We start from the raw sequence: 13,396 nt of genomic DNA, 5'->3' as shown, positions 1-13,396 counted from the left end.
TTTTCACATAACTCGTGCAGGGACCTGGCACCCATCTGTCAGGTACTAGAAAGGCCACTGCCTTTGAGTTGGGCACCAACCAACAGGATACTCTAGAGGCCCTTAGGCCGGCCGCCAGGCTTCCCTTCTCCTGGGTCTCACTGGTCCACATCTGCCATTTGAGTTACACGTCTCAGCAACCTGTCAGTTGACTGATGGGAGCCTGTGGCAGAAGGATGACATCACAAACCAGCACAGACCTGGAAAGCCCCCCAAGTTGGCTGAAAGATACGTAGCTTTTTTTTTTTTTTTTTTTTGCGGTAAACGGGCCTCTCACTGCCGTGGCCTCTCCCGTTGCGGAGCACAGGCTCCGGACGCGCAGGCTCAGCGGCCATGGCTCACGGGCCCAGCTGCTCTGCGGCATGTGGGATCTTCCCTGGCCGGGGCACGAACCCATGTCCCCTGCATCAGCAGGCGGACTCTTAACCACTGCGCCACCAGGGAAGCCCAGATACGTAGCTTTTGAGAGGCAGTTACTGGCCTGTTGGCCCTTGGTGGACGAGTGTGGTAGCAGACTCACGAGCAGATGTTCTAATCATGTTGCTGAAGAACCATAGCTTTGGAATCTCATGAACTAGGAATGGCACCTCCAGGAGCTCAGCTAGAGTCTCACAATTCAGTGAAAAGGTCTCCCGAGTGTCCCTCCACCTCCCAGGAGTGACACCCAAGGAGCCACTGCCTCCTCTGGCCCAAGGGGGACCCAGACATAGAGACCTCCCATACCACACCACCTGTGGGCCTGGTTCACTGGTGGCTCCTCCTGGGATGCAACTCGAGGCAGCCCACTTCCAATCTGAGAGAGACCTGTCCTTCCCAAGCGTGGTGAAGGACCTTTGCACAACGGGCAGCTTCATGCAGTGTGGAAGACTGAGATCTGTTCCGCTGTTCCCCCACCTGCTCCTTGCTCCAGCCCTCGCATAGGCCCTGCTGTATGTTCACCGACTCGCTGGGCTCTGGCAGATGGCTTGGCCATTGGTTGTGTGGCATATAAAGCAAACCCCCTGTGAGGATGGGACATTGGGATGAAGATCGGTTCTGCCCCTACTAAGCGTTTTGTTCTCTCCATGGTTGCTCACCAGTAAGGCCCCCTGTGCTGACAAAGGGAAACGACCAATGAGCATCCCATGCTTGTCCGCTGAACACGGGAACTGAATTGTTCTCCACCCCAGAGCAAGCAGATGTGCAGCTAACTGCCTCCTCGTGGATCCACAAGAGGATGGCCCTTGGAAATTCAGACACCGTTGTAGGTTGAGCTGGCAGGCACAGATTGCCACTGCTGTGGGAAGACTGAACCAGTGTGAAAAAGCTGTCCCGCTTGTCAGACCCTGGTCAGGGCTAAACATAACTACCCAGGAACACGTTACTTCACGTTGGGCCAGGGCGTTCTCAGTAGATAGAACACATTAGGCACCTCGTCCCACCCACAGTACCCCCGGATCCTGACCGCAGTTGACACTTTGTCTAGCCATCCCCACACATTCCACTGACTCGGGCCACACTGTCAGGCCCTATAGGATGACATTTGTTTCCTATCCAGGTTTCCTGAGAGCACTGTATCTGGTAACAGCCCTGGACTTGCAGTCCAAGCTACACATCAGTGAGCTCAGTCATGGGGCATACAGTGGACTCTCTGTATCACCCCTAATCCACAGGGGTGTTGAGCATTTTAATGAACAGTTAAAGGACAGGTTTAATCAGCAGATGGGAGGGGACAAGACTACCACGGCCTGGATTACACATCTCAGGCAAGCGGCCTGGGGGCTGAAGGCAGCAGTTCCCCAGTCCGGTACTTCTCATGAACCCTGCACGTGCGAACACGTTGTCTGCCCCTCCCTTTAACTGTGTGCCCTTCTACAATGACGACACTTTCCACTCCATGTGGGGCCCTGTAAGGGACTTCTGTACCCTTCGACTCCTTCCCAAAGACTCAAACTGGTGGGAGAGGAGGATGGCTATTAAACATCAAGGGCGGGGGGACGGCAGCCTCCAACATTGGCCGCTGGGTGCAGAGCGTGGGGTTTTGTCTACAAAGACCTCAAGAATAATGACTGTGAATTAGAGGGCTCTGGTTCAACAGCTTGCTTAAGGTGGCCGTGACGCTTTCCTGGGTAGCCCCACGAGATGAATATAAAATAGAATTTTTTACTATAAACCACAAGGGGAGCCAAGCCAGAATATTTGGGGGATTGATTAAGGGCGCTGTCCTTGTCCATGGTACACAGCAGACTGTGTTGCAGTTGTGTAGATGTGAACACCTTTGGGCCTAACAGCTATGATATGGGGATATGTTCTCTGTCTTACCTATAGGGTTAAGAATCTTATTAAAATATCCCCACAGAGAATTTTTGTCATTCATCTAGTACAAATTGAATATAGATCACTGTGCAAGGCACTAGGAGATGAAACAAATACACACTCCTTCTCACTTAGTGTATCTGTGGTTGGATAATATGTAAGTAACTACAACGTGTGGAAATTGAGGAGAATCATAAAGAGGGTGAAGATGATATGGAGAGATGGTTTCTAGCTTTGAGGAATTTAGGAAGGCATTACAGAGTTAGCAGTGCTTTTGGCTGGATAGGATTTGAATACGAAAGAATGTAGAAAGTCAAACATTGTGAATTTAGCTGTGGTAAGTACCATAGTCTGATTGGAAATCATACTCATATTTGAGTATGATTATATGCTCAAATATATAATAATATATATTGGATTGGGTGCTTATATTTGAGTGGTAAGATAAGTTGGAGCCAGAGTAGTGTAGCAATTTGTACTTTTTTTTGTAGGTGGTGGCAAGGGACCTAGAAAATGTCAGATAAGAATAACATGATCAGAACTGTGTTTCAGGAAAATTCTTTGTATTGTGTCAGGGTTCCCCAAAGCACCCCCAGCTTCACTGATTGACTGGGAACACTCAGAGGACTGAGCCTGTCTGGAAGTCAGAGCCATGATATGTTACAGTGAGAGAACACAAAGCAAAACCAACAAAGGGAAAGGGCACGTGGGGTGAATTCCAGGGGAAACCAGGAACAAGTTTCCAGAGTCCTCTCAGTAGAGTCACACAGGACATGCTTAGTTTCTTCATCAGGAGTTGCAACCACAAGTGTGAAATGCTACCTAACGAGGAACCTCATTAGAGACTCTGCCCAGGAACTTTTATTGGGGATTGGCCATGCAAGCACCCCTCTGCCTATCCATTACCAAAATTCCAGAGCCCCTGAAGGAAAGTAGCTGTTTATCACAAAACCACATTGTTTGTACAGTGGGAGACCAGTGAACCACCCTTAACAGGAAATGGTGGGAACCCTCCTGAAATTCAGGTTCCCAGATGCCACCCAGGGACCAGTCCTGCAAGCAGACCTTTCTAAGGCTAACCCCTCAGGCCTGCTCTGTAATGCACAGGTATAAGTGGAGTAGCGGGGCTACAAGCTAAAGCATTTGTCTGTCGGTGTTTCTACAAAGTCCCACTTTAATTGTTTTTTTTTTTTTGACTCTTTACTCCTAATTATCATTTCTCTACTTTTATTAAGATGTTTAATGGATAAGATCTAGAGGTCTCTCAGTAAAAATAAAAATTTATTGAAAGAATTTGTTCTATGCTCCTATATTTATCAATTTATTATCTTTACCTGTACTATTCAGTTGTAAAGTGGAAACCTACAATCAAAGATTTGTTTTCTTGTTTTTTGTTTTTTAGATTTAAAGAAAATCGAAAAGATGACATTTGGCTTGTAGATGTGAGTATGTAAACTTTTTGTACTAAGTAACCGTCCCTACCATTTTAAGTGTTATTTTGCATTCTCTTCACCCCAATATGTAATAGACAGTACTAATGTATATTACCCACTTTGTTTGCTCAGGTAGTACCATTTGGGTTTTTATATTAAAGTGAACCTCAAAGCCTTAGGATTCCTGGCAGGGGAGTGATGAAATTCAATGAGGTCCACTTGTGGATTATGTCTGAGGTAGATCATGGTATGATTTTATTACAGAATTCACTCTTATTTTTTTCATATTATCCAAGAGATTGAGTATATTAATATCACTTGGCAGTCAAAATCATATTTTCATCTTAGTAGTGAACAAAATCAGATTTTCATCTTCCTTTCCTCACTTTGACACTTTGAATGTATTTAAACCTTACGATGTTTTGGATTCATTTTGACATGGCTCAGTAAAAAAGTAGAGTGGCAGCAAAAGAGATGGAATGAGAATGGCAGAGCTGACAGTTATTGAAGCCAGGCAATGAGGCGTAAAGGTCCCTGGTTTAATTCTGTCTGTTTTCCTTTTGTATATGTTTGAACATTTCCATAGTGTAATATTAAAAGAGAGATAAGTCTTGTTTCATAAAAGTACAACAAGCAGTTTGTTACACCATTTTACTGGAGGAACCTCAGTACCACCCCAGCCGTCTGGTGATTCTGAAGAACGAACTAGGGTTTTCGTTTCATCAGCCTGACTTGTCACTGTACCGAACCAGTCGTCCTCATGATCCCCCACGTCTCACCAGTGATTACGCTTAGAACAGCAGAGGCACCTACTGTGTTGGAATTTTTGTAATATAAATTTTATCATTAACACTTAAGGGGTGTGCATATGATATATGAAGTGTATTTGGTGGTTTAATTTTATATATAACATGGACATACTTGGGAGCAAAGATGCTTTATTGTAGATCATCTACTTTGAATAGGTATCAGTAGTCATTTAAACTTAAAGTAGTATCAGTGTTGAGGTATATCCTAGGAGATGACCTGTCTTGTTTGTGTATATGTGTGTTCTTTTATTTTGAAACCACTTTTTTTTTTTTTTTTGCGGTACGCGGGCTCTCACTGTTTGTAGCCTCTCCCGTTGTGGAGCACAGGCTCCGGACTCGCAGGCTCAGCGGCCATGGCTCACGGGCCCAGCCGCTCCGCGGCATGTGGGATCTTCCCAGACTGGGGCACGAACCCATGTCCCCTGCATCGGCAGGCGGACTCTCAACCACTGCGCCACCAGGGAAGCCCCTATTTTGAAACCACTTTAAAACTTACATTTAGACTTCTTGTCTAAAATAGATTATTATCCAATCATGTAGTCAAAAAGATTCTTTTAAAATTAAGATTGATACCCAAAGTAGCACAGCATCTTAGTGGTTTTCTCTCTCTCTTTTTTTTTTCAAACAAGTTTTATGCACCATGGTGTGGCCATTGTAAAAAACTGGAACCAATTTGGAATGAAGTTGGTCTCGAGATGAAAAACATTGGTTCTCCAGTTAAAGTTGGAAAGATGGACGCTACTTCCTATTCCAGTAAGCATCTACTCAGTTTATCATTCTACTGTTCTCGTAATGAAAGTGTTTTAATTACATGAAGCAGTATTCAAGGTAAGAGGAAGAAATATATATATATATATTTTTGCTCATGTAAAATTAAAATAATCTTAGAGATTTCAAACTATATTTTATGAGTTAGATGAATTAACCATTGAATGTGTAATATGCAGTCTATGTTAATCTTATACCCAATATAGATGTATGAGCCATTGTTCCTATTTTGAGCCCACTTGAGATAATCAGTTGCCTGAGACAGCCACAGAAATTTGAGTGTTGAACTCTTGATATAGCTGCATGGCTTAAGAGTGAGAGTTTGCTGTCTGAGTAGCCTGAATGGCATGGAAGAGGAGTAATGGGAACTCGAAGGACAAGCTGAGTTAGGATAAATACAAGTGAGGATCGGGAAAGTGTTCACATTAGAGAGAACATTAAACCCAAATCATAGAGCTGAGAAAGAGTTTAGTGAGTCTGTACCAGAGACTAATGTCTTCGAGCAGAAACTGGCAAACCACAGCGCTGGACAGTCTGGCCCCTGCCTGCTTTGTACGTACAGCTCGACTGGAACAAGTCACTCTCCTTTGTTTACCCTTATTTATGGCTGTTTTCATGTCCCAGAGGCAGATTCAAGTAGTTACAGCAGAGACTGTAGGCCCCACGAAGCCTGAAGTATTTATTATCAGACCCTGTACAGATAAAGTTTACCAACACCTGTCTTAAAGGATTTGGGAAAAGGCAAAATTAAGTTTAGAGAAGTATGAGGCATCACACAGATTTGGAAAGAGCATGGCTTCAGAAAGTAGATCAGATATGGCTCTCCTACTACTTTTGCCCTGTAGCATGGGAAAGTTTCTTGACGTCTCTAAACTTTGATTTCCACACAGGTAAATATTTAATTATAATGAATTTTTTATTGGTTGTTTTGAGATTAGAGTGAGGTAGCACATGTACAGTCCCTTGTAGTATGCAATAAATGTAGGTTCCCTTTTCCTTTAATTAATGAAGAAAGTGGAAGTATGAAATGCAAAATGCATATTTCATTTTAGGAAATCAGCATTGTACTCTGGATATAAGTTTGGAACAAGACAGACGTGTGTTTTAAGCCCAAGTCTATCATCTCTTGCTTTTGTGGCTTTGGGGAAGTGCTTAACCTCTCTTAATTTTAGTTTCCTTGTCTGTAAATGAGAGAGTGATAATTCTCAAGGTTGTGAGGACTGTATTAATATTTCTTATTCAAAACCCCTAGCACAATGGCTAGTACTTACAAGGTGCTAAGGGATAATACCAGATTTTAAGAGCCTCTCAGGTGGGACAAAGTGTTTTGGATTTTATCAGTTGTCAATTGAGAGGTAATAGACATATTTGAGAAGGCATATGATTTGATAAAAATGTTTTTGAAAAGAAGAACAGATGAAAAGAAGAACAGTTAGAGACAAACAGATCATCTAAGTGGACTTTTTATGCATCTTGGTATAGGGTGCTGGGAGGGCAGACTTGGGTGGTTGGCAGGGCAGTAAAGAGGAAACAGTAATTCTTATAGACATTTGCAAGGGTTAAATCACGGATGGTATAAAGAAAAACAATTGAAAATAGTGTAAGATTCCTAGCACAATTCACATTGAACTACATTACCACTGGTTAAATGGAAAAGAATAATACATTTAATTTTGTGTGTTTTCATGTTAGCAGCTGTTTTGAATTTGTGGTATTTTGCTTTATTGATGTTTGGGAATATGGGGAACTAGAGTGCAGGTGTGAGATGTTAGAACTGGAATTACTGAGTCACACAAGTGACTTGCTGCGACTTTGAGAGGGAATGAGATCGATGGCAGGAAGTTATCTTAGAGAGAGATAAGATAATATTCTTGAGTTGGTATTTCTTGAAATAAACTTTTACAGTGTTTAAGAAATTATTCCTTTTAACTGTTGTGAAAGTAAATTCTTGTGTCTAGGCATATATGTTGATTAGACATGCATACACATACATTCGTCCATAGAGTCATTCATTTATTTCAGTCAGTCAAAGGATAACTAATACACATAAATAAATTGTCTGGCATTTAATGTTTGATGTCAGTGATGGATGAATTTTTCATTCTGTTTTAGAATCAAGAAGATGTTTTATGTGCTATGGAGAAAAGAAATATCATCTTCCTAAAAAAAAAGTAGTTAAGTATTCAAAAACTACCGTCTAGAGATTACAAATAGATTTTTGGCATATAATTCTTAAAGTTTTCTTAAATATTTCAAGGCAGCTCAAATACAGGCATTTTAGTAGAACTTGGAATCAAATAGGTGAAGAAATTGAATTTCTTTTTTCAGGCTAGCTGTTGGCAGTATTCTGCATCTAACTATAGAGCACTAAATGATTGGTTGTTTTGTACATATTTCTTCCATCCCCATAGATTGCTTTTTAGACGGTTATAGCATCGGTGTTTCCCAGAGTTTATTCTGCAGGCTGCCTGTATTAGGATTTCCTGGGGTGCTCAGGATAAATTCAGAATTCAAAGGCCCACACCAACCCTACCAAATGAAAATCAGATTGAGTCATAAGAATCTGTATTTTTAACATGGACTTCAGGTGATTATGCTGCACACTCAAGTTAGAGAATCACAGAGTGAAGTATTATTTTGATGGATAGTTATTTATAGGATCTCAGTTTAGGGTGGGATAGGATTATTCAGTGATCAAGTGTAGAAAATCTCTTAGACTGTTTGATGGTAGCTTATTTCCCAATCATGTAATTGCAGTGATTGAAATAAATGCCATCACACTCAGTCCAACAAGTCTCTGTGTATAGAAGTTTTGAACAGGAGAGATTTGAACTTTCATGACTTACCCTGCCCTGTGTGTATCAAAAATTTCTTGATGCATGGTTTTAATTAATACTATATCAAATAACATTAAAAAGTTGTATAATGTTCAGTGTAAATTCACATATTATTTTAGCCTTTCTTTTTCTACATATTCCTTCAAAAATGAGCACAAAGGGCTTCCCTGGTGGCGCAGTGGTTGAGAGTCCGCCTGCCAATGCAGGGGACACGTGTTCGTGCCCCGGTCCGGGAAGATCCCACATGCCGTGGAGCGGCTGGGCCCGTGAGCCATGGCCACTGAGCCTGCACGTCCAGAGCCTGTGCTCTGCAACGGGAGAGGCCACAACAGTGAGAGGCCTACGTACCGAAAGGAAAAAAAAAAAAGAGCACAAAAATTGTTTCTCATTCACCGGTTAAAATGTTATGATGTTACCTGTAGTCATGTACTGATTTCTATTATGAAACCACTGAAATTCCATTTATTCCTCAACCTAAGTGTGACATCATTTTATAGTAAAGATCATATTTTACCCCCCTTTCATGTATAAACTTTCAAGGGCATTTGGCCAATAACATTCTTATTCTGATTCTTAGATGTCAGATATATTTGCAGATCAGTCTTACCTTTCTAGATTATAAGCCCTTTTAGTCAGTGATTATATTTTAGGGTTGCTCAAACTTGGTACTGTTGACATTTTGGGCCAGATAATTCTTAGTTTTGGGGTGGGGGGGAGAAGAGTTTTCCTATGCATTGTAGGATATTTAGCAACATTCTTGGCCTCTACCCACTAGATGCCAGTAGCTCCCTTCTCTCCCCACCCCCTAAGTTGTGGCAACCAGAAATGTCTCCAGACATTGAGGGCAAAATCACCCCCAGTTGAGAACCTCTGCATTATTTTATTGCCTTCCCATTTTAGACACATAGTGACACTCAGTAAACACTAAGAAAAATAGTATTTTTTAGCTGAAAAGGATTTCAGGTTGAGTTCAACTCCTCACTTTTTCCCTCCTTTCATTGTGTAGATGAAGTAACAGAAGGTAATTAGCAGTGAACTGACTTTACTAATTTCAGACATCAAAGTTAGCAACAGAATTAGGCCCAGAATCCAAGGTCACCATGATTCAAAACCAGGCCTATCTTCACCATCAAGTTGTTATCATTTCAAGGAGAAAACAAATGAAATAGGGAGCTTTATGCTTGACCTTATTTTCTGAACATTTTAAAATTACAAAATTTCAGGGGAAGTTACTCACGTTGCACATGGATTCTTCAGTTTGTAATGGAATCGATCTCAGGTTTCTATATAAACCATTGTTCTTCGATAGGAAAAGATAAAGAACAAAAGATTTAAACTCAGACTTGAGTTTCAGTATCGGCCCTGCTGCCTAATCAATGCTTGCTTTCTAACAAGTTAACAAGTCTTCCGAAGTATTAGCTTATCTGAAAGATAACATTAGCATCTGTCACCCCACCTCACAAAATTGTTTTGAGGGGTAGTTGAAGGCATATTAATGCCAGTTATAAGATATCTACACATGCTAATTCTTATTAATATTTTTTGCACATTAGTGTGTCAACAGGTAATTACTTAACAGTGAGGTCAGGACCAAGAATAGAAGAAAATGGACTCAGCATTTGAGCATCTGTATGTGCCGAACTCTCTGTTAGATTCTTTTCCACACTTCCTTGTTTTAAATGCCACCCATAGCCCTACAAGATGAGTGGTATCCCCAGAAGTGGAAACAGAATCCAAAGTGAAGGAGCTTACACTGAGCTGCATGGACAATAAATGGAGACGTTGGAACCCTAACCTGGGTCATTATGTGCCTGTAACTCATGCCTTGCTGTGTGCCTCTTTAATTATACAATCATTTACATTTAGGAAAACCTACCTTTGAAGTTTTAGCAGTCATTGTCAGTTGAAATTCTGTCAGAGATGAAAGTAATGTTTAAAGAACCAAAAGGGGTGGGTGGTATCATCTCCATCTTATAGGTAAGAAAACTGAGGTCAAGGAAATTAAGTGATGGGGTGATGTGTGGAGCTGGGATTTTTCTCTCTGAAGCCTATCATGAGAACCATGACGTCAGCTATAAAATACCACCACTGTATTTTCTCATTGATTGCATATTTCACTTTTTAAATTTGATTTGTGTACAGTTAAATTTTACACTAAATTATGTAAGCAATTGCTACTGGGCTACACCACCCCCTCCAGTCAATTTTATTAGTTTTTATATTTTGGCAGTTTTTAATGAGGTTTAGTTGAAAGTAATAATGGCTTATATTTACCTGTCTTCTTAATTTGGGATGGGGAGCATTAAGAACATACATTACACACATAATCTGTGTTTTTTCTTGGAAGAGGGCAATCTCAATAACAGCAGTATTCAATTAGAATATGCTTGACCTGAAAATACTTGCAAATGATGTAACCAATAAGGGTTTAATACCAAAATATATAAACAGCTTATACAACTCAATATAAAAAAAAACCTGATTAAAAAATGGGCAGAAGACCTAAACAGACATTTCTCCAAAGGGGACATACAGATGGCTAACAGGCACATGAAAATATGCTTAACGTCGCTAATTATTAGAGAAATGCAAATCAAAACTACAGTGGGATATCACCTCTTACTTCTCAGAATGGCCATCATCAAAAAGTCTACAAATAACAAATGTTGGCGAGGATGTGGAGAAAATAGTTGTATACTGTTGGTGGGAATTAAATTGATGCAGCCACTACGGAAAACAGTATGGAGGTTCCTTAAAAAACTAAAAGTAGAGCTACCATATGATCCAGCAATCCCACTCCTGGGTATATATCTGGAAAAAATGAAAACTCTAATTTGAAAAAATGCATGCACTCTAGTGTTCACAGCAGCACTATTTATAATACCCAAGACATGGAAACAACCCAAGGGCCAACAGACGATTGGCTTAAGAATATGTGGTATATATATATACAATGGTATATTACTCAGCCATAAAAAAAGAATGAAACTCTGCCATTTGTAACAATGTGGATGGACCTAAAAAGTATTATGCTTAGTGAAATAAGTCAGACAGAGAAAGATAAATACTTTATGTTATCACTTACTTGTGGAATCTGAAAAATAAAATGAATGTGTATAACAGCACTGAAACGGACTCACAGATAATAGAAAACAAACTAGTGGATACCAGTAGGGAGAGGGAAGCAAGGAGAGGCAAGATAAGAATGTGGGATTAAGAGCTACCAACTAGTATATATAAAATAAATAAGCACCAAGGATATATTGTACAGCACAGGGAAATACAGCTATAATAACTGTAGATGAAGTATAATCTATAAAAATATTGTCACTATGCTGTACACCTGAAACTAATATTGTAAATCAACTATACTTCAATAAAATGTATGTGTGTATGTATGTATGTGTGTGTGTGTATATATATATATATAATATATATGTATATACTTGACAGAATAAGTCCTAAATTAGAAATAGGCACAAATAAATTACGTAATTGGTCTAAGTTCACATGACTATTCAGAGGCAGAGCCTGTATCTTCATATATATATATACCAAGTTCCTATTTTTGTTACCTCTGTTGTTTGTGTTGCCTCTAATAAAAACCATTGTTGATCACTGTCTGGAACCTTCTGGTCACCTCTCTCCATGCGTTTAAGGGAGAAGCTCTAGAGTTGACAAGGAAAGGAGGAGAGATTTTCGATATTATTTGCCACAAATTCACTTTGTCTTTATTATTGTGTATTGATGGGGAGTGATGAGAAACCAAAATTAATGATTACTAAAGTGATGAGTAAATCAGAACTCACAAATAGAGGTAGTTTTCTTATACCCAGCTATCATAAGAATATATTCTGGAAATAAAAGAAAATTAACAAAAGGAGAGATCATGTGAGTAAATACAGTATACTTTGCATATACTAGGATAAGTATAAGTATATTGTATTTTGTCTACTAACTGAGAATATTTTATTTCTTCTTTCCTGTCCTAATTGCCTTGAATCTGTAAAGTAGTATAGTATTAATTTCCCATAGTGATTACTATCTCTTAAAGCCCTAATTCTCTATTGTTTGCTTGTTTTCATTACTATTTCTCCTTTCCCTCAAAAAGATGCCACTGTAGTGACTGCGTCTCATTTTAATTAACGTGCGATTTCATAATAATCTTTGAAATAACTGGAATTACTCTAGGTTATTACAGAAGCAGAAACTTTTAAAACAAGTAGATAAAGTTGCTTTTAGATCATATATTAAATTAATTTTGCAATTATGATTTATGCTTTTAACATTAAAATACAAAGCAATTCTTTTAAGACTCAGAAAACACTAAAGTAAGAGACGGGCCTTTTTTTTTTTTTTTTTTTTGTGGTATGCGGGCCTCTCACTGCCGTGGCCTCTCCCGTTGCGGAGCACAGGCTCCGGACGCGCAGGCCCAGCGGCCATGGCTCACGGGCCCAGCCGCTCCGCGGCATGTGGGATCCTCCCAGACCAGGGCACGAACCAGTGTCCCCTGCATCGGCAGGCAGACTCTCAACCACTGCGCCACCAGGGAAGCCCCAGAGACGGGCCTTTTTTGAAGAAATATTTGTCCTGGAAATGAAGTCAAATGAGGAGTGAGTCTTTATTTATATATGTGTGTGCGTATATATATATTATTTTTTTAAAACAAGAGTATCTTTTAAAGTAAGTACTTTAGAGATAAAAATTTACTCTTTTGGCTTTTTAAAATTTTGTTATAGTATTTTTGTGCAGGTCATAAGTTGGATTATTAAGTAATTACTTTGTATGAGAATGTCATGTTTTTTCTTTTTTGTATGTGTTTATATTCTTTTATAAGAATTGAAAACAGCATATCTATATGGGTTTGTATAAATATATATATATTTTTAAGTAAAAGGCTCATTTATTACCTAGTTTCTCATTTTAAAACAATTTAGAATTATTTATTCTTTTTCTTATCAAGGCATTGCTTCAGAGTTTGGAGTTCGAGGTTATCCAACAATTAAGCTGTAAGTTGAGTGTTGTATGTTTATATGTGTATTTTTATTAGTTCACTCTACTTACATTTTATTACATTAATTTCTAGTAGCTTCCTTGGAGGACTGAAGATTTGGGTTCCGCAGTTCTTTCTAGGTGCAGTGTGTGATCCAGGGAGAGGGACTTCATCCGTGCTTTTCTTTGCACTTAAGTTAATGTGTGGTTTATGGCTAATTCA

The 13,396-nt window shown here is 39.7% G+C and overlaps 1 protein-coding gene across 1 annotated transcript in view; it reads left to right on the top strand.

Moving 5' to 3' along the window:
- TMX3 (thioredoxin related transmembrane protein 3) overlaps positions 1–13,396 on the top strand; it is a gene marked incomplete at its 5' end in the record, with an annotated part of 45,945 nt that overhangs the window by 4,628 nt on the left and 27,921 nt on the right. The window contains 3 exon segments of the mRNA XM_081251787.1: positions 3,737–3,776; positions 5,206–5,329; positions 13,145–13,190. Of these exon segments, the coding sequence (XP_081107913.1) occupies positions 3,737–3,776; positions 5,206–5,329; positions 13,145–13,190 (210 nt within the window).

The sequence above is a fragment of the Mesoplodon bidens genome, assembly GCF_964165515.1.
Source record: "Mesoplodon bidens genome assembly, chromosome: 13".
Taxonomy (NCBI): domain Eukaryota; kingdom Metazoa; phylum Chordata; class Mammalia; order Artiodactyla; family Ziphiidae; genus Mesoplodon; species Mesoplodon bidens.
Note: the sequence above shows the minus strand (reverse complement) of the source record. Positions and strands in the feature narration are given on the sequence as shown.